We start from the raw sequence: 26,799 nt of genomic DNA, 5'->3' as shown, positions 1-26,799 counted from the left end.
GTGAGGAACTGAGCAGGTTGGGCCAGGGCCAGGACCGAGGTATGCGAGGGACAAGATGAGGAACAAGACTGGACTACTGCAGGGCACGTGTCTGATGTCAGTCACGAGGATGCCATCAAACCTGCACTGCACCCTGGGAGGGAGTCTCACACTGGCATGTTCAGGAAGGGATTTCCGGCCTGCTCTGAGGGGGAAAATGTGAGACCATAAGCTCCTCAACAGCTGTGTCTTCTGTATTGTTTGGGCCACTGCCTGGAATGCCATGGCTACGGTGAATACAGATGCATAATGTATGAGGCTGGCCAGGGGCTCCAGTGAACTCACCCAGGCCTGCCTGCCCACCTGCTGCCTGCCCCCCAGCTTCACTAAACTGCAAGCCGTCAAACAAACCCTCTGCTGGTCCCGTTGCCAGGAGGAACAGCCCCGGGGTGCGGGTAGGCTGCTTGTCTCTGCACGTGGTGGTGGACGAACAGGGCTGGGGCCTCCCCAGTTTCCTGAGAGCAGCTAGGACCTGTAATGCAAGGCAGAGCCCCTCCAGGAGATCCCCAGAGCAGGGCAGCTGGGTCTGCAGGAGGTCCTGTGGGCTGGCCCTGAGGGCAAAGAGCCACTGTTCCCGGGGAGGGACCAGGGCGTGTCACGTGACCCTCGTGTTAATCTGGGGTCCGCTTGGTTGACAGCCAGGGGACTACTGCAAGCCAGTCTGTCCTCCAGTCTGTAATCAAGTCCTGGGAATCCCTAATGGATTTGATCTAGGCCCGGGGTCAGACTTCCTAGAGGTTGGAGAGCACTGGGTTCCTGATTCTATGTTCCTTGTGTTCTCTGTCTATTCTAGTTTGCACTGAATTCTGTTGAATTCTGTTGAAGCCCTAATATGTGGGATCTCAAAAAGTGACCTTATTTAAAAATGAAGTCATTGTGGTTGTATGGTGAGTTAAGATGCGGTCACTTGGGTGGGCCTTAACCTCTGTGACTGATGTCATTAGGAGATGGGGAACTTGGACAAACATGTGAATATGAAGGCAGAGGCCAGAGACCAGCGCTTTGTCACACCTCACACATTGGTGACAGCATAGAAACTGTGTTAGCATATTTCAGACTGAGCAGAGTGGGTGTGAGCTCAGTGGATCTAGTCATGTGGACTTGTGCTGAACTGCCCGACATAAGCTCTTTGGAGGCAGACAACTATATTAAATAGATATTCATTTTAACTTTGCAACTTCCTCTCTGTAGCTTTGAACCCATCAATTCTCCCCCGGTCTCACTGGGTTTCAAAGTCCTGGCAAAGTTGTCACATGGGGCCTGTGTGTACATGGAGTGGTTTGTAGTTGAGGTGGGCGGCAGCACTTGCCCCTGACTCCTGGCCAGCTGAACCCCACTGATCTTTCCATGTCTGCTTCTCCCATGCTCACTTAGTCTTTTGTCTTCTGTGAATGGCTTCCCGATTCATCACCCTGAAATTTCTCTTGGTTCCAGCCTCCCTTGATGTCTGTGACGGTGACAGGAGCCAGGCTATCTGCGGGGGCAGGGAGTGTCTTTCCATCCCAGATCTCAGCTCCTGTGTGAGAAAAACCGGGTCTTTCTGTCATCACAGAGGCCATCACTTCTGTCAGCCTTGGCCTCTGTAGATTCTGGGACCCACCTTGCAGGGGTCTCCATTTTCTCTGTTGTTCATTCTTAACTAGCCTGGGGCTAGAAGGGACTGAACTGTACCACCCTAGACCTGTGGTGATAGCCCCCAAACCACAGGAGTGATGCTTCTGCTGCTGACATGTTTCTCATCCCAGGCTCAGGCTTCCAGGGCTCTTGTCCATTCTCTCCTCTGACTTTGAGCTACTTGTCCATAGGACACAGACTGACGTCCCGGTCACATGAAGGATGGTAGGTTCTGGGATCAGCAGGTGCCTACACGTGGGAGGAAGGACCAGATAAGGAGCCGACACATGCCTAGTACCACAGAGCAGGCCAGTAAGCCTCCAATCAAGTGGCAAATTGATGATATTTGATAATTAAAATAACTTTTTGAAAAATAAGTAGCCCCACCCATGGTACAAAAATGTGAAATGCGAAATTCAGGAAATAAATTCTACGTTCTAAATTGCGTGCCACTCTGAGTAGGGTGATGAAATCTGTCACTGTCTGCTCTAGCTCTCCCAGGACCCCGAGTTAGCCCTCTGTCTGGTATCTCCATGCTCTATACCGCCCCACCCCCAGTCTCTCCGACGCTGTCAGATCATCAGATCAGCTCTAACAGGACCTGTGTTCAAGGGATGCTTACTTCACTGAACAGTGGCTCCAGAGAGTCGGAAGGATGATGCCAGCTATTTGGATTTGCTGAAGAGAATGTGTTGAGTTTGATTTGAGCGCTGTGCTCAACTGAATAAGGAAGGAAGCACAAACGCTGTGCTGAGGTTGCTAAGATGTGTGAATGAACCTATGGAAAACTGTGGAAGAGAAGGAAGCAGTCCCCGCTAGGTTGACTGCCTCCAACTACCAAAGTCGGACAGTTGAGATGGGAAAGGTATTAAATTATTGGGTTCTGTGATGGCTGGTCTTTTTTTTCTTTCTTTTTCTTTTTTTTTTTTTTTGTTTGTTTGTTTGTTTGTTTTTTGTTTTTCAAGATGGGGTTTCTCTGTGCAGCTTTGCGCCTTTCCTGGAACTCGCTTTGTAGACCAGGCTGGCCTTGAACTCACAGAGATCCACCTGCCTCTGCCTCCCGAGTGCTGGGATTAAAGGTGTGCGCTAACACAGCCCGGCGTGATGGCTGATCTTAACTGCCAACGCAACAGGACTTAGAATAAAACTTTGTCTTGGTCTGTAAGAATGTTCCCAGAGAGAGATAACTGAGGATGAGCTGTGGGAGACACCATCCCATGGGCTGGGGTCCTGTACCAAAAGAAAAGGAAACTGAGGAAATGTAACCAACTGCCTCCCATTCCTTCCAGCACAGCTAGTGGCCCCATGCCTTCCCACTGGGGTGGACTGTCCCCTCAGACTGCAAGACAGAAACAAACCTTCCTTGCTAAGGTTGTTTTTGCCAGGGTTTTGGTCCTAGCAACAAGAAAAATGGCTAATCTAGGTTCCATTCTATTCTTGGCTGCAGGCACCCTCTGGGGTCTTAATGAACACACTGATGAGAACAGTGACTGTCAGTGAATGCCCACTCCCGAGCCTCTTCTGAGCACTTCACATGCATGACCCTTATGCAGTCCTCATAAAACATAAGACAATAGCAGATAGCAGAGATGCCCCAGGTCATGGGCTGGGTCTCAAATCTACCATGCCCTTTCTTCCTCATTAGGTTATTCTCTTACCAGCTGTCTTAGTTACCATGGCTGTGAAGAGACACCATGGCCAAGGCAACCTATGAAAAGAAGCATTTAATTGGGGGCTTGCGTATAGTTTCAGAGTGTGAGAGCATGATCCTCATGGTGGAGGGCATGAGATCGAGCAGGCAGACATGGCGCTGGAGCAACAGGCAGAGAGAAAGACTGGGTCTGGATTGGGCTTTTGAAACCTCAAAGACCACCCCCGATGACACGCCTCCTCCAACAAGGCAGCATCCTAACCCTTCCTGAACAGTCAACCAAATAGGAACCAAACATTCAAATATATGTGCCTGGGAGGGCTATTTTCATTCAAACCTTGACACCAGCCAAGAGGTATTTACCAGTTCCTGTAGAAAGGCTGGGTTCCATTGGTTAGTCTGTCCAGAGCTCAGTAGCAAGCGGCTTTAATTACTGTAATGCCATGAGTACGTGTTTCAATAGCTGATCGAACCCTCCTGCCTCCTTTCTCTGAGCATTTTTCTGTTTCTTCTTTTTTTGTGTTTACTTTTCCAGAAAAACTTTAATCAGTTATGGTTAAGGTCTCCAAAGTCCTGTTTAGTTTTGAGATTACACTATATTTATATGTTATTCTGGGGGCAGGGTAGGTGATGTATCCAGTCATTGGGGATGCCCATCCAAGCATAAAATATACCATAAAATCTTCCAAGCTTTCTCTTATGGCCTGGAGTGTGTTTACATTTCTGCTCTCATGAGTCTTCGGCCATTCTTGTCATGTTTACCCCTAGGTAGTTCATCTTTGTGTTTTTATTATGAAAGGAGTCCTATCTTCCATTATATTTCCTAACATGTTGTTTATCTTAGAGGGAAGCAGATCTTACCAGGCTGTAATGAATGGCCTCACTGAGTCCTTACTTCCTTAGTAAAGCTCTCTTAAGGGGTCTCTAGGGTGGTCCAGACATACTGTTGCATTGTCTATAGCTAATGACAATTTTGTCTCTTCTTCTTACCTAATTGTTTGGATACTCTACAACAATGAGATCAGTAATTGTGGTGTTTATGGTATCATGTTGTTTTTGGTGACTAAATAATAGGTCACTCTTTGGTTGTACTACAGCTTAACTGTCCTATCCTTTGTACACTGAGGTTGTTCCTAACTTTCTGGCTTATAAATAACATTACACAGAATGCTTTTCTTGCTCCGGTTCATTCTATTGACTTTGTCTCAGCATGTAAAGTTGTTAGAAGTAAAAATAATGAGCCAAAGCCCATGAGCTGTTTTAAGATTGTCAATACTGAATGCCGCCTGATTTTCCAGAAAAGATTTTCTGTAATATAATTTAAAGTGTACACTTCAGAGCGTCAGATGGTACTTAGTCTCCTACAGAATCTCTGGACTGGGAAATATCTCCTTCCAGGAGAATTTAAACCTTGTGAGGTTTGCTTGGTTGGAATGGGGTTTTATTGTGAACTTAGACTTAGTTAAGAACAAGGCATGGCATCAGAATTGACTGATGCTAAGGTCAAGTCTGACTTCCTGGTTTTGCTTGAGCTGAGGTCTAAAACACATAGCCCTGGTCAACCTCCTTCCAAGAGTCCCCTTCTGCCAGGGACAGGTGTTAACTACACAGCAGTCAGATATGTGCCCAGCAATGTCTTCCATAGTCCAGGCTCAAGAAGCCACCATCTCCTGCGGCTGTGCTGACCACAAGCAGTGGGCGGCTCCTGTGGCCACCTCCGAGCTGTACACCTACCTCCTTTTCTTCATGATTTGTCGGAAGTATCTTATCAGCCTAACCATGCACTTCCATGACCTCTTGCTTCACCTAGACAGAGATGCTAGGAGTTTAACTGAAGTTCTTCCTGACTTCACATGTTGAAACCCTAACATTCAGTATCTCAAAAAATGACCTTCCTCAGAAATGAAGTCATTGTAGTTGCAGTGAATTAAGATAAGGTCACTTGGGAGGGCTTTAATTTCTGTGACTGGTGTCCTTAGGAGACAGGGAAACTTGGACACACATGGGTAATGCATGTGAACTTGAAGACGGGCCAAAGACCAGCAGTTTGCATACACCAGCCAAGCTATACTAAACATGGTTAGTAAGGCACTGTAAGCTAGGGACCAGGCACTATAGGGTCTCCCTCATAGCCCTCAAAAGATGCCATCCCTGGCTGTGCCTTCACCTTAGGCTTTGGGCCTCCAAAGCTGGAACAGAACAAACTTCTGTTATTTCATGTTCATGTGCACCAGCCTGTGACACTATTTTGACATTGTCAGGAAACCAGCCAATGGGGCGGGCACTCAACCTTATAAGCAAAGGGGTTAGATAGGTGGACACAATGGCTAGAATAGATAAGACCCGGGGTCGGGTATTAGTGAAGAAGGAGGAGAGTCTGTGGTCTGGGTCCCTCAAGCCTGGGACCTGGTAGCCCTGAGTTGTGGCCAGTGGATAAGGAGATAAATAGATAAAGAGATAAGGGGAAAGTACCCTGGGTACTCATGGTACTTGGAAAGCAGCCAATAGTAGCCTGCCCCTGAACACTTTGGTACAAACCCAAAGGAAGGCCCTGTGAAGTGGTCTGGGCCCTCTTCCCGCTGAGCTGAGGAGATCCTGCATAGCCAAGCAGGGGGTGAAGAGTATCTTCCTCCAAAGCCTTTGACTATAACAGCTTCCTATAGGTCAAGGGCACTGACCCAGAGAAATCCTACCCAGAAGAGCTCCTTTGTAGATGGGAAGGTGAATCTGATACACAGTCCTTGTCCCTTGGAGATGGCCACATCCCCCCTGGCTGCCCCTGCTGTTCTGGAATACCCAGGGCCAAGTAGCCCAAGAGACCACCCTTCCTTGGCTCCCCTCAGCACTCTAGACCCCTGGTCAGGGACATTGGGGAAGATTTGACCCAGGGCTCTGAGGAATACGCTTGTCAGGGCCAAAGACTAGCCTCCTGGTTTCTATGGCAGCACATGCACCTTCAGACTTGAGGCTAGCTGCCCGACATCTCATTTAGCAGCTGTGACAGAGGCTTGAGCGTCCAACTGCCTCATTGAGCCATGTTAGTTGCCTAGCTTGAGCCATGCTTGTTGCCTAGCTTGAGCCATGCTAGTTCTGGGACCCTAGCCCAATCTTCAGCCATCGCAGGCCTCTGTCTCAGTTCTAAAGTAGAAACAACAGCTTACACCTGCCCAAGTTCTCCTGAGGCACAAATAATGTCACAGGTATAAACGGCCAGCCCAGGGCCAACAAACACATGGAAGTGATCTCTGCTAAGGACTCTTGTTGTAACTTGCTTGCTAATTCCCCAAATGATGGACCCCCTGGTTCTTTGCACTGTATGAATATTCTTTACCTTTCTAGAAAAGCTAACCTTGCTAAACATGGAGTATGTCAATAGTCCATTGTGTGTCTTAAGTCAGCCCTGAGGACTTCATTTCTCTCATTGGCCGTGGCTCACCAGAGACACTTCAGGATCTCTCCCAGTGCTTAGGAGGATGCTTGTCAACTCGCTGTACTGTGGCGGGCAACCTGCCTACCCCTGAGCCTTGGGGTGCACGGATCCTCTTCTAGGCATGTCTTGGGGTCTTGCCGGCTGGGCAGCAGGGCGCCTGTGGCTTTCACATGGATTACCTGGCATTCTAAATCATCTTTGCCTTCATTTGATTTACTTCTTCCTTCCTCAAAGGGCAAGAGTTGGGCAGGGAATGTGTGTCGGCTTGAATGAGGTGTCCCCCCATAGTCTCCAGTTAGTGGCTCTGTTTAGGAAGTGTGGCCTTGGTGGAGGAATTACATTGCTAGAGGCAGGCTTTGTCCGGGTGTCTGCTTCCTGCTGGTAGTTTAAGATGTGAGCTCTCAGCTTTCTGTTCCAGTTGCTATGCCTGCCTGCTGCCACGCTTCCCCACCGTGGCAGTGATGGCCTCATCCTCTCAAACTCTAAACCCCAAACAACCTTCTCTTTAAGTCACCTTGGTCATGGGGTTTTACCGCTGTACTAGGAAAGTAACTAATACAAAAGGCATGTCTAGAATGACCACGGGATCAGAGTTAGGATGGGGCTTGAGCACAGGTTGAAGTGGCCCAGACAACTGAAAAGTACAGTCACTGGCTGGCAGAGTACATGTCGCTCAATGCATGCTTGGTGTCAGGCCCTGCTGTCACTGATGAAGATGCAGGGAACAGAGAGAGGGGATGCTAGCCCAAGGAGGAAACAGAGCAGAGGACCTAAATCCCTTAACTAACTGCAGACATTATCGTGTAGTTACTTCTATGGTGGGTAGCATGTGGGAGAAATAGAGGCCTGTGAGGGGAGTGTGACAGAAGAGTATCTATCCTGAGGGTCATAGAACACTAGCGGAGGGACCCTGGGAGACACAGTGGAGGATTTAACTAGTAAGAGTCTGGTGAGGGGTGGGGGGGGGGGGGGAGACAAGGTTTTCACAGTAGAAAGATGAGCATGGGCAAAGGCCCTGGGGTAAGAAGGGGCCCATACAGTGGAAGATCTGAAGTGGCGGCAGTGGGCGGCACGCAGGGGACATGGCAGGAACGAGGCCGAGGAGGCAGGTATGGCTTCCCAAACGTCAAAGCAAGCGTGCAGGAAGTAAAACCTTCAGCTTGGAAGAATTTTCAGTGAGGATACTTTGCGGGAGAGCGGGATTGTAATCATTATTGCTGCTTAGAACCAGGCACAGCACCTCCAAGCGCCTTGTTGTCTGAGCGGCTACCCAAGGAGAGCGTCACCAAGGAGTGCGTCACCAAGGAGTGCTCCAATTAGCACAGCTCATCCGTCTCCTGCCATAGGACTCTCACCTGAGCTGTGGGTTCCCCAAAGGCCCTGCACCCTGTCTGCCTGTGTGCTCACTGTCCCTGGCCCCCCTCTTGGCCTAGCCCCTCAACTGGGACATGGAAGGAGGACTCCATCTTGGCCTGTATCAGATGTGGTCACATACAGAACCCAGAAATGGCCCCAAGTGTCTGTGCCTGCCCTACGTGTTACCTAAGTCTCCTTGACATCTCTGCCTTTCCATGATCAGGGATCACTCTGCTACAAGCTTTAGGGTCCCCACAGGTGTCAAGGGCATCCTCTGAAGACAGCAGCTGGCAGAGGGAGCCAGGGCGTGCATGCTTTGATCCCACCCAGTCTTGGTCCAGCGTGCCCTTCCAAAATGCAATTAATCCTAAGCAGGATGCCACAGTGGAGGGCTCCGTGGAAGCCACACCCCCTGAAGCAAGTCACTCAGGACAGATTCCTGGTCACAGCGGGACCCTAACTAAGGAAGTGTGGACACAGGGACAAATTTATTTACTGGTGCTTACTAGAATGTCTGGGAAAGTTCTTCCAGGCCTTGAAAGGAGCATGCTTCCACTCTGCAGTCTAGGAAAGGTCTTCCCAGTGGCAGGCTGAAGTTCACAGACAAGCTGCCTCCCTCTCATTCTCAGAATAGAAGCCAGCTTGTCCGTGAACTTGTGGGTGGATTCTTTGAGGGGAGCCTGCTCTAGCTGGCCGGTGACCTGGACACTGCCACTCTGTGGACAGTTCCTGGGTGGCTCCCTCTGACCAGAACGTGAGAGGGGAAGCCAGAGGCGGGCCCAACTGCTGCCGCCCCACAGTCTGACTACCTGCCTCCAGGAAGGGCAGTGACAGACAGCAAGGACCCTCTGAGCATTGTCATGGAAGGCCCTTCTGGAGAAGCAGCACACTGCCCCAACCTCAGAAGCCACACAGAGCAAGACACGGTACCAGAAGTGACCCTTCCTCTTTTCTAGTTCTGAGCCATCCCAAAATGGATTCAGTTATTTAGAGTGATCGGTCTAAGACGAGGGCATAGGCATTTTAGAAAATTCCCACCCAGAGAGATCAAACTAAAAATACACCGTTCACTTAAGATGAGAGCTGATCAGGAAAATTCACCAATGTTGAAAGAGCTCTTTCTCCAGCAGTTTTAAGTAAGTGAGGTGTCAATGAAATAAATAATCCTGGCATTAAATAGTAAGCCTCACCCAGAAGGGGATGATTAGCTGTTGAATGAGGGGTACAGGCAGTGAGGGCTGTCAGCTTGTGGGTAAGATCAGTCGCTGTGGGTGCAGAGTTACAGGGGTGGTCTTTATGCAGAGCTGGTACATAAAGGCAAGAATGGTCCAGAGGGAAGATGTTCTAGACAGGCCAGGCAGGATCAATGGCTGTGAGGCCAGACAGCTTTCACTTCTTAGGGGAGAGGAAGGAATATAGGAGTCTGGCAGGAGGGAAGTTGTGGGTGGATTCTTTGAGGGGAGCCTGCTCAAGCTGGCCGGTGACCCAGACACTGCCACTCTGTGGACAGCTCCTGGGTGGCTCCCTCTGACCAGCCACCAAAGCCTCTTTGAGGCCTCCCAAGCACAGCCCAAGGATCTCTCTGCCTGTCCCTGGTGGCTATTGCTTTTGCGGCTGAGGTCCCGCAGGTCCGTTAGAGGAGATGGCATGGCAAGGTTGAGGGGCTGCCAGGTCCCGTGGCCTGCACACAGGTGGCCGGTGTCGGGCGGGCCATGCTGTCTGTGGACCTCGCTGCCCAGACCTGGGCAGGCCTGTGAAGCATCTTTGGAACCAGCACAGGCTGCGTGGCTGGCCCAGCACAAGTGAGCCTTTGTAGTGCTGGTTTACGAAACCAGCCACATATTTCCGCGTCACTTTATGAGGTGCTACCTCTACCCCTGCAAGCTGGGGAAAATAAAGCATCACATAATTTGTACTGCTACAGTTGAGGAGGTCTGACGTGAACCAACACTCCCTTGCAGAGAATTCTGTGCCCCTTGACCAGGCCTTGTGGCTCTAGGGGGAAAGGCAGACTCATGATTCTACCCCTGGAGGGACACTGCTGTCCAACCGGCCGATGGAGAACAGAGAATGAGGCCATGAGGCTGGAGGCGACATCAAATGTGGAACTGCAGACTTTAGCGTCATATTGTCAAGGCCCGCTTTCCCATGGATGAGGTCCATTAACGAGGCCCACAGAGGGCTGAGTGGGAATGCTCCTGCCAATCCTGCCACAAGGTAGAGAGCCTTCTAGAAGGGCCTTGGCACAAAAAAATACCCAGCAGGGAGGGCGTGTTTTAACCTGAAATTGAAAAGGATTAGTCCCCTGCAGTGAGTCTGTGGCCAGCCACCCGTGCACTGTGATTTCTGGCCTCCCAGGGGGTCCTGTCATCTCCTGCAAAGTCCCCTTTCTCACTGCCTGTGGCCTATCATTCTATTGGTGAGATCTGTTCCCTTTTTACCTTTAACTGTTGTTTGTTGGTTGCTTCCAATATTATGCCGAGTATTTCACTAGGCACCTCGCTGCATTAATTCTTCTGAGGTTTACTGGGCTCCTCCTGATGCTTCCTGAGAATCCTGTGCAGGGTGTGTGGAGTCCGCCGTGACAGATGTATACTTTGAGCTCAGAGATAACTGACTTGCCAAGGACACACAGCTAGTATCGGGCAGGGTTAGAAAGAGGAACACTAGGCAGGGACTGGGAATGCAGCTTGGTGCCTAGCTTGCCTAGCATGTGCAGTAGCCTAGCACCAAAGCAGGAGAGGAAGATTAGTGATGAAGAGACCATGTATGTAGTCCCAGTTATAATAATTCAGTGGTTTGCTACTGAAGTGATAATCGAATTGATCGTAGCCATATATTCTAGTTTCCTTTTGAGCTCAAGTCAAACTTCATTTGTGTGAAAGCAAATCCATGGTGCCCACTCAGCATTCCACACCACCCGAGGTAACTCCTCATTGCCACCTGGTGGCACTACGTTTGCTTAACAGGGAATGTAAATAAGAGCAAAGGCAGCTGGACATCAGCCTTGGGCCACTGAGAGAGAATCCACTTTGAAAGTGGGAGCCCAGAGTTCCAGCCAGTGTTGTGCCCCAGCCACAGTAGCAGAGAGGGGCTACCCTATCCCTTCAGCTTCCTGGGTGGCAGATCCTTAGTTCTACAGCTCTCTGAAGACTGATCTTTCTGGAGTCTTCCTTTAAACATGTTGCAGTGAACATATAGAAAAAAATGCTCAGATGGGTTTTGAGGCACAGGGGATGAAGGCAGGGGAGGGTTTTCACGAGTCTGCAAACCCTTCCTAAAAGTCACACTTCCTCCTCTAGCAGTGCACTTGGGCTGGTCCTCTGCTGTCCTCTGTCCCTAGGCCCCTGAGGTCACTTCGAGTCCTGTGATGGCTGATCGGCATGGCCAATCTGACTAGATGGAGAGATACCTAGAATTCACAAAGCAAACCCACACTCCACCTTTCCATGGATCTTCTACAGAGTGAGCTAGCCAGCCAGCCCCCCCGCCCCCCCCCCCCCCCCCCCCCCGCCGGTGGCAGAGCAGTGAGAAGCCCACACATGTATCTACTGGCTTTATTTCCCCTGGAGGGGGTATCCCTTCTTCCCTGCGCTTTGCTCCAGATGTTAATAATCAACTAGCCTGGCGTGCCAATGGGGCCAGAGGTCGGATGAGTGCAGGAACCCCGGGGTTTTGGTGGACAATCAACAAGAAAACCAACTAACAATGGCCTGTCTGTGCAGAGGATGGTAGAGAGCAGCTTTCTGTCCAGAGGCCACTAATACTCATAACTGACGACCTGCCTCAAAGTGTCTCCAGCTCACTGGAGCAGCCACCAAATTATGACTGGTCAGGTGAGCACTAATAGAGGGTAGGAAGTACAGTGGAGAGAGAGTGGCCGGTTGGACCCGGGAGAGGGAATTGTGGAGGGTCACACAGCAGGAATATCGGAGTGAGCATTAACGAGATTGCTAGTGGGGGAAGCTGTGAAAGGCATTTCAGAGGAGGGGTCAGAGTGTGCAGAGGCACAGAGGCCTACAAAGGCGTAGAGGCTTTAAAGAGACACTGCAGAGTGCAAGAGATCTGAACAAGGGATCGTAGTGGGAGGGAGAGCCCAGCAAGATCTCCCCGGAGTTCAGAGAAGCTGAGCTTGCTAATGTAACTGACTCTACTCACTGAAACCTGGGAATTTGGAATCGCCTGGGGTTTTGATTTTGTTTTTTTGTCTTCTTAATTTTTAAAATTTTTCTTATTTAAGGCTAGGCAGTGGTGGCGTGTGCCTTTAATCCTAGTACTCAGGAGGCAGAGCCAGGTAGATCTCTGTGAGTTCGAGGCCAGCCTGGTCTACAGAGTGAGATCCAGGATAGGCACCAAAACTACACATGGAAACCTTGTCTCGAAAACCCCCCCCCCCCCCCAAAATTGTTCTTTATTTAAATGTATCCATGAGGTTTAATTAAAACATGACAGTGGTAAGTCTGCCCACTTCTGTGTCCAGCCATCCTCCTCAGACACCACTGAGGCAGTTGGATTCTTCAAAATTCTCCTCAAGTGTTTACCAAAGACACAGGCAGCGGGGTCCACGGCACACCCGTTGTGCACCTTGGAAGTGACTCAGCACCCAGAGACTGCCTGCTGTTTTTTGCCCTCAACGGTTCCTTCGGTTTAAGAGCCTGAACTGTGCATCAGGAACTCAGAGACCTCAGCCTGTCATTTGTACTGGAAGGTCACTTGCACAGTAGAAGGTATGGAGCTGGTGAGGCACACACCCAAGGTCACCTGGCAATTCAAGGACCTAGCCAGAACTCCCCATGAGTCAGAAGAGGTGATAGGTGAGGCTGCTGTGTTCTGTAAGTATTACAGGCAATAGTCTGATGTCTCAACAGTTTTCATTGTAGAGTTGTTATTTCAGGCTTCCGTGGTGATTTTGTTTTTTAAACAGCCCTTTCCTCCTCCTCTTCTGCTGCCCCACCCCCAAACCCCAGCAGCCCTTCATCAAGCCTTAGCTCATCTTGGTCCCGATGACTGGTCACTATGACAACAAGGGTGCCCTGTCAGAAAGTGGACTTCCAGGTATTTTATTTTGAGCCTCAATTAAGCAGAGCAGGCTGAAGGCTGGGAGCAATGCAAGGAAGTGTGTTTTACGGCCTTCGAGACAAGCCAGGTGCTATTTATAGCTCCTTCATCGGTGTTGCTAAATGGGGTCTTAATGCAAGCTCCCACGGCCTCGAACATTTTCATCACAGAGACTCCTCCCCAACCTCATTCTCTCATCTCCTGCTTGAGGGGAAGCATCTCCTTTTTGGCTCCCCAACCTTCAGTAACCTCCCAACCTTCCTGGCCCTCTGCAGTGCAGCCTTTGGGAATATTTGTTCTGCCCTGTCACAGATCTATTGGGAATCAGTTCTCAGGAGGCTCTCCATCTAAGGGCCAGCATTCTATTTCCAGTCTCCACCACCTCTTCTCAGTTTACCCCATCAAAGCCAAGGTGGAGTGAGAGACATATATGCTTGAACATATTAAAGAAACATCAGCATCTTTGTGATTGTTTAAAGTCCTTTCCATTAGCACTTGATGGGTTAACGCAGTCCACTCATTAAAACAAAGCAAGTTAAGTAATTTCCTATGACTGAGTCTGGGATCAGGAAAGTCAGCAGACATCTATTCCCTGTGCTATTTTAGAACTTTGTATGTGGTATTCACTTCGGTTTTTACACAACTTCTCTGTAACAAGAAGATTAAGGAAAATGCTGTGTCAGAGTTTCTGGACATAGTGTCCATTGCATGGTGAATGCTCAAAACCTGGTTCTCCTTGACTCCCAGGCTGAGCCCACGAGCCTGGAAGGAGCACCGGCTGTAGGAGGTTGCTGCGGGAACTGCAGCCAGAGCAAAGAGGGGTGTCAGCAGCTCTCCCAGTTTCCTGAGTGTCCCTTCCTCAGGTAGAGAGGTTCTTTGGGGCCTTATTATTCCTTGAGTGAGATTTTGGAATGATTCACTCCCACAGTAAATGAAGTGTTTATAAAGGTCCTTGGGAAAGACAGTACTTTGTAAGGATAAGTACTGCAGTGTTCTCACACTGATTAAACCTAAACCAAGAATGTGGTCTTCCCCTCGGCAAGTCTTCAGCTCTGTCTCCATTCACTTCTCACATCATGGAGCTGGCAAGGCAGAGCCAACGTCTTGTTCCTTGGAAGTCCTCGGGGTCCTTCCTTATGGTGGGAACCTAGGACTCCACTGTCCAAAGCCACTTCCTCCTTAGATGTTACACTGCTCTGGACTCTTAAAATTGTCAAGAAGGCTTTCTTTTTCTCCCGTGGAAGAAGAGACTCACCAGCCTTTCCACTGGTGGAGAATCATAGTCCAGAACTTCCACAGGGTAGAAGACTTCCTCCTGGATGGCCATTCCCAGGGACTCCTCTGCAGCCCAGAGTTTCCTTGGGTGTGGAGGCAAGACAGGACCTTCCTTACCTGAACTGAAGGTGTGTGGAGAGTAGAAAAGTCCATTTCTAAAGGGTTAAAGTGGCCCCTGCTGTGGCAGATACACTAGAGGATCTGACTCCTGCTCTATTCCTCTCAGTGAGCTTGTGGTACAGCCAGTGCCCCTGTCTCTCACCCCTGAACTGTGCAACCGAATCCCCAGATGTGTCCTCCACCCACTCACCTGAGCATCCTGTCAGTGACCCTGCATGGGTTTAGGAGGTGCCAGATTCTGCTCTCCTCAATTCTCTGAGTGGTCAGGAAGGGCTGTGGTACTGGGTCAGGGACAGCTGTGGGACCCAGGAAGAGGCAGAGTATAAGGCAAGGCAGGCCGGGTGGTGGTATGCTGGCAGGGTTCAAGGGCAGCTGCTGCAGGTCCTGGGCAATGATTAACCAACGTCAATGGGATTCTGTGTAATTTTGGGAACCTGGTTTTGCCACTACCTAAGTAGTACATTTTTTAAAAAAAAGTTGATTTTTCTCTGTCAATTTTTTTTCCTGCCAATACATTTTGGCTCATAAACCCTAAATGTCTGCCACACCTTGTCTGTAGTAAAATAAGAAATAAGATGTTTGGGACTGTGAGAAAACAGATGTTGCAGGCATTTTACATCAAATATATCATCTTTCTCAGCATTGAGTGGTGTCTTGTAGAGTTCAGGTCCCAGAGCCCAAAAGCGCTCTCTCTGCCCTTTCTAAGATAGGTAAGCCTGGAAATCACATGACCCCTATGTTTTAAAGTTCTTACCTCCATTTGGAAGGAACCTGGTAACATAGGACCCACAGTCCTGCTTGGAACCAACCGCTGGTTCCCTGGTGTCTGCTCCTGGTTTGCTGGGCCTGCTGCTTCTCTCCACATCTGCTTTTCAGGGTGCACTTAGAAGATCCCTGGCCCCAGAGGGTGGAAGTTTGCAGACTCCAGTCTACAATGTTTGTGCCACTGGAGTTTGCTCTCATCCATGCATTTGGCATTAACATTTTTGAAATTAGTAACACAAGACATCACTTGCCTTGAAGCCAGAAAGGGAAACAGAGTCAGCGCTTCCAAATTTGGTGATTCTTGTTCTGCATCATGGTGCTTGTGCGATGCATACACTTATGCACAGACTTAATCACTCACCACTTCTGAGCAGACACCGCTTTCTCCTGGAGTGATCTATCCCATAAATACTGGTTCCTCCTGAGCCTAATTGAATCCTTTGGCTGGGGAGGGAAGGAGGGTGAGAGAATGAGGCGGACCATATCCAAGAATTCAATTTACTCATCACTTTTGCAAAATGTAAGGGAAACAAACCTCTCCATCTCCTCTGGGCCCAGTTTCTGAGTTCACACTTGGAAAGGTCAAATAAACACAGTGAATCCATTAGAAGGCCTTCGTATTAAGCCCCCAGGGTTTAGGCTGATTAGTAAGAGGCTAACATGGCTACATTTCCCAAGTGGAAGGAAGTTTGTCTGACCTTGGCTATTTGAAAGCAGAAGGCGGCAGTGCCAGCTAGCCTCGTGGCTGTGAGCAACAGCACCCAGGCTGCTTCCAGAAGGAAGGTGGCAATTCTGGTGGCTGGGTCTCCAGGTAGAAACAGTGCCACAGATGGCATCCAAATCCCATGTGGAATATGGCAAACTGGACCCATTGAACTGTCTAACACTGGGCAAAATCCTTTACTGGGGCCCATAACTCCCGGCTCTCCTGCCAGCCTGGGCTTGCCTGGGTCGGTCAGTCCTTTCAGGGGTCTCTTATGCACAACACACCAGATGATGTCACCGCATGAAGCGGTGTTGGAGAAGCAAGGCAGAGGGGTCTCTTGACCAGTTAGCAGACTCCTCAGAGCTGGTAGGCAGTCTGTGTTTACACACAACACTACAACACACACACACACACACACACACACACACACACACGCACACGCACGCACGCACGCACGCACGCACGCACACGCACCAGATCAGGCCCTGAGTACCAATCCCGCTGTCATCCCTCAGTTGTGGCCTTGAACTAGTTACACGGCCCCTCTTTGCCTCCGTCTCCTCACACCTGTAGATGGGCATACGTAGACAACTGCCTCATCCGGTTGTTGTGAGAGGGAAAAAACAGCGAGGAATATAAAACACTAGAATGTTCCGTAACATTGGAAGTGTTGAGTCCTAGCTCTTCTTATTGTAACTGTGGCCAGAAATTGAGTTCGAGAGTCCAGCCAATGGCCCTGAAGATGTCGACAGTCAGGGCTTCTCCGTGCTTCTGTATCTGATAGAAAAACTGGAAGGTGAATCCTAAAACCCCAACAGGCTGGTGGATAGGGCAGGAAGCTCCAGTCACAGGGCTCCTGAGTCCTGGGTCTCCTGCACATTAGCTGCTCTGGACTGCTCAGATGTGTTTAGAGTCAGTCGCCTGTGGTTCTCAACACGGGCATAGCCTCCTTCTACACCACTTGCCTCATTTTCTCTTTGTTCCCAAGGACACCGGCTGCTCTGGGATATTAATAGTAGCTGTCACTGGTTGAGTGCCACAAAGGCCAGGACCGTCACTAAGAACTCTGTCCCATACCTCATCCTCCACTGTTCCTCACGAAGCAGGGGGTCTCCCCGTTTTACCGAAGAAAAGCAACCAGTTGTTAGGAAGGCAGACCTGAACTTAGGTCTTCGACTCCAGGTCAGGGCTGTTTCTCCATTGTAGTAATGCCTCTCTGAGGCGCGCTGAGTTCTGTGCAGGCAAGAGTGACTTCATTATTACTCATTAGCTAGAATTAGCTGTAATTCGTCTCCTGGCCAAGCTCTTGTTTGAGTTAGACTGGGACTCCAATTCTCTTGTACGATTTTGCTCGTTCCTCGTCTCTATTTTTAACAACTTCTGATAGCAGCAGGGCCGTTTCCATCACTTAGCTGTGACCTTACTAATGACCCAGTCATCACCAGTCCCCTGCCCAGCTCTCTTTTGTTCTAACTTGCTGATTTATTTGTTTGTTTGTTAACTTGTTTGAGATTTAATGCACACGCCTGAATCCACCACCCGTCTGGAAGATCAGAACATTGACAACCAAGTACCTCTATACCTAGTCTGTCTCTTTTTTTCCTTACTGATTTTCAGCATTCATGAACACACCTACAAGATAGTTGGCCTATTTGCCTCTTCCTGAACCAGGACCACCCTGGATTCATTGACTAACCTACCATTTAGTGGAAAGTCTGACCACCCCACAGACCTACCTCACTCTTCATCTTTAGAAGAAGACGCATCCTGGGAATAGGAACCCTATTCCTGAGGTGCCCCCCCCCCCCACATCAGCTGGCTCTGTAAGCACGGCCTTGACTCCCTGCCCCATGATGGGCATATTTATCTTAGTATCTGCGGAGCACCAGGTACCCCAGGGCTGTATCAGGAAGGAAGCCAGGAGGGCAGTTTCCCTGCCCTGTGTGGCTAGGGATGTCCTTGCCCAAGGCCAGCACATCCATTTACCCTGCAGCTCCTGGGGCAGGACCCAAGTTTAACTGTTTCATCTGAGTCAGGATCATCCCTGTATCGGTTTGTAGAACTGGCATAACACAGTACAGTACCATTCTGCTTGTCAGAGGGAAGGAAGGGCTCTGACAAGTTTCTTCAGCCAGCTTAGGGCTGGATGAAAGGGGCAGTACTTACTCTATCTGTTTATCTATCTATCTATCTATCTATCTATCTATCTATCTATCTCTGTGTGTCTCTATCTCCTTCCCATCTGCCCTCTTTTCCCCCCACCTCTGTGTGTATGTGTGTGTGTGTGTGTGTGTGTGTGTGTGTGTGTGTGTGTACATGTATGCCTATGTTCCATCTTGTTTGAGATGGGGTTTCTAATGAACCTGTGAGCTTCTGGCCATCTTTTTATGTCCACTTCCCAGTAGGAGTGCTGGGATGGCAGATGCAGCCTCCCACCTCCAGCTTTACGTGGGTTCTGCACATCTGGACCCAGGTCCGACCTCTTGTGTGTCGAGTGCTTTACCCACTGAGCATCTCCCAGGAAAGGACTCCTTTCTATTATTAGTTCTCATTACCTGCCTGGAAATGCTTCAGTGCCTTTTGTAGAGAGGAGGGCTCACTCCAGCTGCTTCTGTCTCCATCCCATTGACCTTGTAATTTCCAGGAAGGACTAAGCTGCAGGGATGACACCCATTCCTTTGGGAGCCACAGTCCCCAGGGGAGGAGATTTGATAGTGACCCAGGAGCTCAGGACTTGCTGGGAGCCTGGGACAGGGACCATGGATTCCCCTTCCCTCAACCTCCTACTTAGGACAAGATCTGAGGATAGGGCGGAGTTCTTCAAATGAGTTTTGTCTCTAATTCTTGGGTTCGGTCACCATAATGATGCTGGCCTTGCTGAGCACTGACACAAGGGGTTCAGGGAGGAGGCTGGAGCTGTTTGAGAGGTAGGAGGACACCTGAGCCTGCTTCATGGTGGAGTCAGGAAGACATGGAAGGGCTCAGAGTGAACACAGAAGCTAATAGAGAACCCAGGTGCTTAGAAAGTGGGTGGAAAGTGGCTTAGGAGTGGGCGCCATTCAAAGACAAAAACATGCAGCGCATGTCTGAAGGTGTGGGTCAGGGATCCACTTGGCACAGGTGACTTCCCTTAGATTCTGACAACGTCCACGGACATGTGACGTCATTCCTCCCAGGTCAGAAAGGTGGAAGGGAAAATATGTGTGTTTAGAATTTTTCTTCAAGAACTGCTTGTTCTGTCTCTTCATGGGTTATATATGGCATCTTTTTTTATTAGTGACATTTCAAGTTGGCTGTGGAAAGAGTCTGTCTTTGGCTAGGAACCAAGGTCACGCTAAGCTGGAGTTTGCCTCTACGACAGGTCTCTATACTCAGCCCAGCTCTCTGAGGCTAGACAAGTCATGAGGCATTCCTTCCTGTGTCTGCCCATCCCGACCCAAACACACAGGTCTGCTTATTGCAAAGGCCCATCAGAGCTAAGCTCACAGCCAACAGGGTATGGCTACAGTCCCCAGAACCAACTAGAGCTGGCAGAGGCTCAGTAGCCAGCCAGCATCTGACTCCACCAGGGCTGGGTATGCAGCAAAGCCAGAAGTGGACAAACACCCAAGAGCCTGGCCAGGAGGCAGAGAAGACCTGTGGACAGAGGCCTGGGGTACAGGGTCAGGTCTGCAGATAGGACCCTGGGGTACAGGGTCAGGTCTGTAGATGGGAGGCCTGGGGTGCACAGTCAGGTCTACAGATAGGAAGCCTGGGGTACAGGGTCGGGTCTGCAGATAGGAGGCCTGGGGTACAGGGTCAGGTCTACAGATAGGAGGCCTGGGGTACAGGGTCAGGTCTGCAGATAGGAGCCTGGGGTACAGGGTCAGGTCTGTAGATGGGAGGCCTGGGGTGCACAGTCGGGTCTACAGATAGGAGGCCTGGGGTACAGGGTCGGGTCTACAGATAGGAGCCTGGGGTACAGAGTTGGGTCTGTAGATGGGAAGCCTGGGGTATGGGTTCAGGTCTATAGATGGGAGGCCTGGGGTATAGGGTCAGGTCTGCAGATAGGAGCCTGGGATGCACAGTCAGGTCTGCAGATAGATCCCTGATCCTCTGTGGATGCTACTGTAGACCAGTGGCTAACATTTTCCTTGGGTGGAAGGCTGAGTGTGTTCTCTGAGCAGCCTTGCCTTTGATGAGTATCACCTCGAGCCAGCTTGTCCCTGGGGCCTCCTTCGGATATCTGCGTCTTCTCTCTTAGAGGCTTGGTGCCCACAGCCCTGGTCTCCAAGGCCCACCCAACATTTCTCTCCCAGGCTTCCCCACCTTACTCTGTCCTGTGCATTTGTTGCCCTGAAACCTAAGTTGACGTGATACGGTCAAGCTTTCCCCTGCCAGGAGTCAAGTGTGGGTTCCATCCTGCCAAACTGCACCCATATAAAGGCACCTAGGCTGTCATACAAGGCCACCTGCTGCTCTGACAGTGACACCAGAGCTGGGGGAGAAAACCGAGGCTGCTCTGCCACTCTGGGGGCAGAGCACAGGCCCTTGGGTTCTTACCTGCATAGAAATGCCTTCCTTTCCTCCGCGCCCCCCCCCCCCATCCACTGAGAGGGGTCTGCTGCTCATGCTCTGTTCAGCTGACCCTCCACACTGAGCAAGGCTTTCCCTAAAGGCTACTTCCCTTGAGATAGACAGCAGGCTCAGCTCCTGCTGGGGCAGTGATGGGCGTACCATTGCCCCAAGCGTTGGGCTACAGCTCTGTGGAGCTTGTGGCTTCTCTGAACCTTCCTCCACCCTTAGTGGACGGTGCTGTCAGGTTACCTGCTTCTCCATCCTGTCACCCTCCTACTGTCTTCCTAGAGTCTGCCCAGCTGTCTAGCCGGCCCCTGCCTCTCTTAGTTTCCAGCTCTGATGTGGTGTCCTTCAGACACACACAGGGAACATGTGCACATCTTTTCTGTCATTTCAGCTGGGAAGGGCACCAACATGGAGCCCAGGCTTCCCCCTAGAGCTTACTCCTCTCCTCCCAGCATCCTCACACGTGAATAATGCTAGTGGATGGGGCTGGAGAGATGGCTCAGCAATTAAGAGCGTGGACTACTCTTCCAGAGGGCCCGGGTTCAAATCCCAGCACCCACATGGTGGTTCACAGTTGTCTGCAATTCCATTTCCAGGGTACCCAGTGCCTTCTGGCCTCCATGGGCACAAGTGGTACACAAGCCCACATGCAGGCATGACACCTGTGTATCTCCTCATTTCCTTTATGAAAAATAAATAGCACCCATGTCTTCTTAAGTTCAGCTTTCAAGGATGCTGTGCAAACAACAGTGTGACTGTTTTCAAAGATACCTCTTGAGCTGATGGTCTGAAGGTGTGTTTCAGCAAGGACCGTGTTAAGGCAAAGGGCAGGCTATGGCATGGCATCATCACCGTATAGTCCGTGATGTGATGTTATCATCCCATCCCATTTTACAGATGAGAAATGTGGGGCTGGGAGAAGAGGAGCCAGCTGCCTCTGGCTGGCAGGGCTGAGTGTGAGCTGGCCTTCCACGCTAGTTTTACCCTTTTCAGCTTGGCGTGTGTGTGGCTGGAAGTTTTTCTGTGTCCTACCCAGTCCCACAGCCCTATTTTTGAGACCCAAATAAACACACAGAGGCTTATACTATTTTCATACTGTGGCCATGGCAGGCTTTTGGTAGCTAGCTCTTATATCTTAAATTAACCCATGTCTATAAATCTATACCTTGCCACGTGGCGCGTGGCTTACCAGTACTTTTACATCTTGCTTCTCCTGGCGGCGGCTGGCAGCGTCTGCCACACTCTCCTTTCTTCTCTCCTGTCTCCCTTGGATTTTCCCACCTGGCTCCATCCTGCCCTGCCCTAGGCCAGTGCAGCCTCATTTATCAACCATTCAGAGCAACACGTATTCACAGCACACAGAAAGACATCCCACAGCACTTGTGTGTTTACACTGCCTGCTACCCCAGGGGACTAAGGCCTGACTCCGTGAGTAGCTCCTTTATTTCAGATCTAACTTCTTTTTGAAGAGTAACAGGGGAAGAAAGTGCCCGGATCTCAAGCTGCTGCCTGCTGGGATCAAGGCAAGCGGCTAGGAGAGTCAAACACAAACCTGAAAGTAACCCGTCCACCATCACCACCACCCCGTCGCTCCACCCTGGGCATCATCAGCTACTTTTACGGGGTTTTCAGGAGTCACATACAACACACTTTTCTTTCACTTGAAACTGCTTGAGAGGCTCGTCCCTGCAGCCACGTGTACTTGGGACCCCCTCCATGACTAGAGCTGATTTGTTTTCTTTTGGTTTTTGTGTGTGTGTGTTTTGTTTTTGAGACAAGGTCTCTCTGTGTAGCTTTGCGCCTTTCCTGAACTCACTTAGTAGACCAGGCTGGCCTCGAACTCACAGAGATCCATCTGGCTCTGTCTCCCGAGTGCTGGGATTAAAGGCGTGCGCCACCACCGCTCGGCTTGTTTTCTATTCTGTGAACAGGTGCGGTTGATTTTGGCCCCCGACTGGTGAGCAGCAGTCACCTGGCTGCTTCCAGGTGGCACTGTTAACAGTCATGTGGGAGACGTGGGCAGGGGAATGGACAGTAAGAGCCTGAGACTATGGCACAGTCTACCAGGACTCTAGAAGACAGGTGATGTCACCTTCACTGTGCCCTCAAGTCCACCTTTTTTAGTATTTTTTAGGGGAGGGACAATATGACACCATGTGCAAGCTTTGCCACTCTAGATAAGTCTCTCCTCTCCCAGCCTCAGTGTCGTCTTCTCTCAGACAGGAATGAGTAGCCACATTGACTTCAGAAGGCTGCTTTAGGACCTCAGTGAGATACGCTCAGCCTAGCAACAGGTCAAGCAGATGTGCGGTAAATGTGGGTAAGATAGAAGGCAAGTTCCCGCTTCTGGTTCAGTGAGTTTGATTCCTGATTTTGCCACTTACCAGCTGAGCATCTTTAGGTAAATGGCTTGTGCACTGTTTCAGCTTCTGCCTCCTTAAAATAGAGATGATAATAATAATATTTATTGCCCCCAGGGGTTCACGTGAATTGAGCCCCCCACACACAAGAGCTTAGTATGTGTATGGTCACATTCTAATCCTTCTGGAGAAAGCAGCTACACACATATCTTATACCTCACAATCCTTGCTCAGTGACCAGGCAGAGGGATGAAACCAGGGGCTTGATTGACAGGGCAGGGCACCGTGTAGACTGGTGCTGTGAAGGACAAGGGGCAGGGAGGGTTGGCGGTGCTGCTGCAATAGAGGTGGGCACCCTGTGAGGGACAGGTCAGGTCAGGATGCATGGCCAGAGTCCCCTGGCTAGCCTTGTTTTGTATGAGGATCAAAAGACAAGGAAGAAGTAAGGCTGCTAGTGCCCGAGTCTGGCCTCCCCGAAGGATAGCAAGAGGTGTCTTTGGACTTAGCCTCTGACGCTCATGCGAGTCCCATTTGGGTTCTAATTAGCACTGCATCTCTAGCAGAAGTTCCCTGGAAACCCCAGCTGCTATTGTCCCCATCCCTCCTGACACCATTCCCATACAGCTGACATATTTGTGTTTGTTACTTGGGATTTGACCATGCCTTAGAATGCCTTCAAAAATCCTACCTGTTCCGTTACCAAAAGAGCACTCAGTTGCAATGTGAGCATCTCGGCCCCATGTCAGCCACATGAGGTGACATGGGACTACTGCCCTCCTCATTCTCCACTGGCCTGTGTGAGTGCCAGCCCAGTTCTACTCAGCTTCCTCATCTTCCTGCTCCTTGCCTGTTCTCCCTGCTTACCATACTGCCCGGCCTCGTGTGCAGAACACTCCTGCTCATCCTTGCAATTCCATTCAGAGGCCTGTGCTCGGAGCTTTCCGGCAGTTACCAGTTCCTGTCCCTGTGCACTCAGGAGCTCTCTTGTGTATAACACTTCTAGAATAATTCACTTACTGCGGCTGGAGAGATGGCTCAGAGGTTGAGAGCACTGGCTGCTCTGCCAGAGGACCAGGGTTCAATTCCCAGCACCCAACACAGTGGCTCACAACCATCTGTAACTACAGTTCCAATGTATCCAACACCCTCTTCTGGCCTCTGTAGGCACAAGGCGTACACATGGTACACAGATATACATGCAGGCAAAACACCCATGTGCACAAAATTAAAAACAACAATAACAACAAAAATCTCAACAACTTAAAAATCCCAGATCATGAGAAATTTCCAGACTATAGGCTCACCCCAAGGCTGGCTCTGCGCCTGGCTTAGTTGTCTCTGTACCCCGACAGTTACCCACAGAACCTAGAAGAGAGAAATGTTCGTATGAGTCTGTAACTTGGTAAACTATCCTGTATCCCGAGGTGTGGTTGCTGTGGTTTGTTTTTACTCTTCAGGGTTGAGTAAGTATACCACGGTGTGCATGTGGAGGTCAGAGGGCGACTTTGGAGAGTGGGTTCCCTCCCCCCACCATGTTGAGTTGGGGGTCTCTCGTATGTTTTCCATCTCGGTAGAGGAGTGCTGGTCTTCAGGTGACTGCTGCTGTATCTGGCTTTTTAAGTGGCTCCTGAGGATCAATATCACGTCATCAGGCTGGTGTGGCAAGCACTTTTACCCCATGAGCCACCTTCCAGTGGTGGCTTTTAACTTATGGATTTTTCTAGAAGTCAAGTGCTGTGAGAAAATGTGTCCTTCCACTGTCTATCATAGACACTGCAGGGAAAGTGTGAGGGTTTGAAAGAACTGTAAAAGCTGGTGGAATCTAACCTGTTTGCTTGTTTGTTTTAAGATGGGGTCTGGCTGTGTTGCCCAGGCTGGCCTTGAACTTTTGGGCTCCAATGACCCTCCTGTCTCAGCATTCTGAGTAGCTGGGACAACACTTTCCAACACTTTTGAGCCACACACGCCACACCAGAACTTATCCTTGCTATAGATAAGTTACATACCACTGTTAATCCTTTAATGCCACTATTTGCCATTGGTTATTCCAAATCTTCTATTCTGACCAGCTGTTGTTCCCCCTTTCATAAACATTGCTAAGGACTTCTTACTGCAAGCAGGGATGGCTCTTTAGGAACAGGGGGCCCAGAGCTAGGTCAGGGTCAAGGGTAGGTGGCGGGCAACCTGGGTGGAGTAAGGAGGTGTGGGCACTCAAACTTTACTGTCTTTGCAGCCGAACCCCTGCCGCTGATGGACCTGTGCCGGAGATCCATCCGCTCAGCCCTGGGCAGACAGCGCCTGCGGGACATCGGCTCCCTGCCCCTGCCTCAGTCTCTCAAAAACTATCTGCAGTACCAGTGAGCAGTGCTGAAGGCCTGCTGGCATCTGTGGTCACACAGCACCTAGCTCCAGAGCACCAGGATGTGTCACTGACTTGGAAAAGGAATACCTGTTGCTACATGGTAGTTGTTGCTACCATCAACCGGGACCGGGAGACCACCTAGTCCACCAGAGTGTAGAGACCATTTCTTCCTCAAGAGAATGAATAAAACATTGGACAGGAGACAGCGTCCTGGTCCCCACTGCAGACAGGCCCAGGAAAATTGGCCAGTGGAGAGAAAATAGCTTCTGAATAATGAATGACAGAGGGAGGCAAGTCCTTGATGGTCTCTTCTCTGCCTGCCCCTGGCCAGGGCTGGGAGATTGTGCTTCCATTTTAAGACTTAGTACCACTTTGAGAGACAAGTCACCAGGGACCACAGCAGTGCATAGAACCTGGCCTTTCCTCTCTGAGCCGGCTTCCTCACCCCTTCCTGCCCTCTTCCATTGTGGATCGAGTCCTTTGGCTGGCCCCACCCCTCTATTCAGGGACATTAGTCTGATGACTTGCCCCGGGGACAGAGCTCGTTCTTGGTATGATTGTTTTAGGTAGCGTTTGCATTTTGAAAGAGGAGTGTGGTAAAGATGGCTTTCTCCCAAAGGTGCTAAGGAGGATGGGGGCCTCGGGGCACCAAGTCTGAGACACCATGAGTGTCCAGGACTCTGGCCACCATCATTCAGGGTGAAGCCTGGCTGTCACAGAGCTTTCTTTGAGCAAATTATTTTTTCACTTTAGGGGAATTCCACAGTTTGTTTCTTGTTTCCAATATGTGTGTGACATGCTGTTTATTTATCAGCTGGGGTCCGTGGTGTGGCCTTGGGAAAGGAAGGGTGAGTGTGACACACAGTCTGAGGCCCTGAGACCCATCCTCTCACAGAATGCTGCTGCTGCTGCTGCCGCTGCCGCCACCGCCCCCACCACCGCCGCCAGCACCACCATTCAGCAACTTTGGTGTGTTCCAGATACTCTCCACCCAGACTGGTTTTTAACTGGAAATTGTCACAGCATGGGATACCAGAGCCAGACAGCGCAGCCTCCACTTTAATGTGAATGTGACCTACAAGCAAGGAACATTTCTAATAAAGTTTGTCTTTCTGTCCTTGAGCTGTGTGCAAAGTGTTCTTTCAGGGGTATGGAGACAGCACCATCAACCTGGCCGGTCTGTCCTGAGATCCACAGTCATGGAACCTGGGAGTGCCTCTCCATACACATTGTCCCTCAATGTCCACAGTCCCCATTTGAGCCCCACCCCAGAGATGTTTCAGAGACCTGATCCGGAAGAAGACACCCTGTCCCCAGGTTCTGGAAAGACTGCCATATCCCCTGAGGCTGGAGCTTAGATCGCCAAGGTGACCAAGGCTAGCCAGGGCAAGCAGACCTGGAGCTGGGGCTGAATGCATGTGGCTACCGGGGAGCAGTGCAGACTGCTGTGGAGTGAGGGGCAGCTGGGCTGGGCTCTGCTGGGGCTGGTATAGCAGGTTG

At 50.3% G+C, this 26,799-nt stretch overlaps 1 protein-coding gene across 1 annotated transcript in view; it reads left to right on the top strand.

The window, feature by feature from the left end:
* Positions 1-26,421, top strand: part of Spsb4 (splA/ryanodine receptor domain and SOCS box containing 4) — a 72,668-nt gene extending 46,247 nt beyond the window's left edge. The window contains exon 3 of the mRNA XM_036193012.1: positions 25,171-26,421. Coding sequence (XP_036048905.1) covers positions 25,171-25,298 — 128 coding nt within the window. The 3' untranslated portion in view covers positions 25,299-26,421. The remainder of the gene's footprint in view (positions 1-25,170) is intronic.
* Positions 26,422-26,799: the final 378 nt, after the last annotated feature.

This window comes from Onychomys torridus, chromosome 7, assembly GCF_903995425.1.
Source record: "Onychomys torridus chromosome 7, mOncTor1.1, whole genome shotgun sequence".
Taxonomy (NCBI): domain Eukaryota; kingdom Metazoa; phylum Chordata; class Mammalia; order Rodentia; family Cricetidae; genus Onychomys; species Onychomys torridus.
The sequence above is the reverse complement of the archived record's forward strand: the minus strand, read 5'-3'. Positions and strand labels throughout refer to the sequence as shown.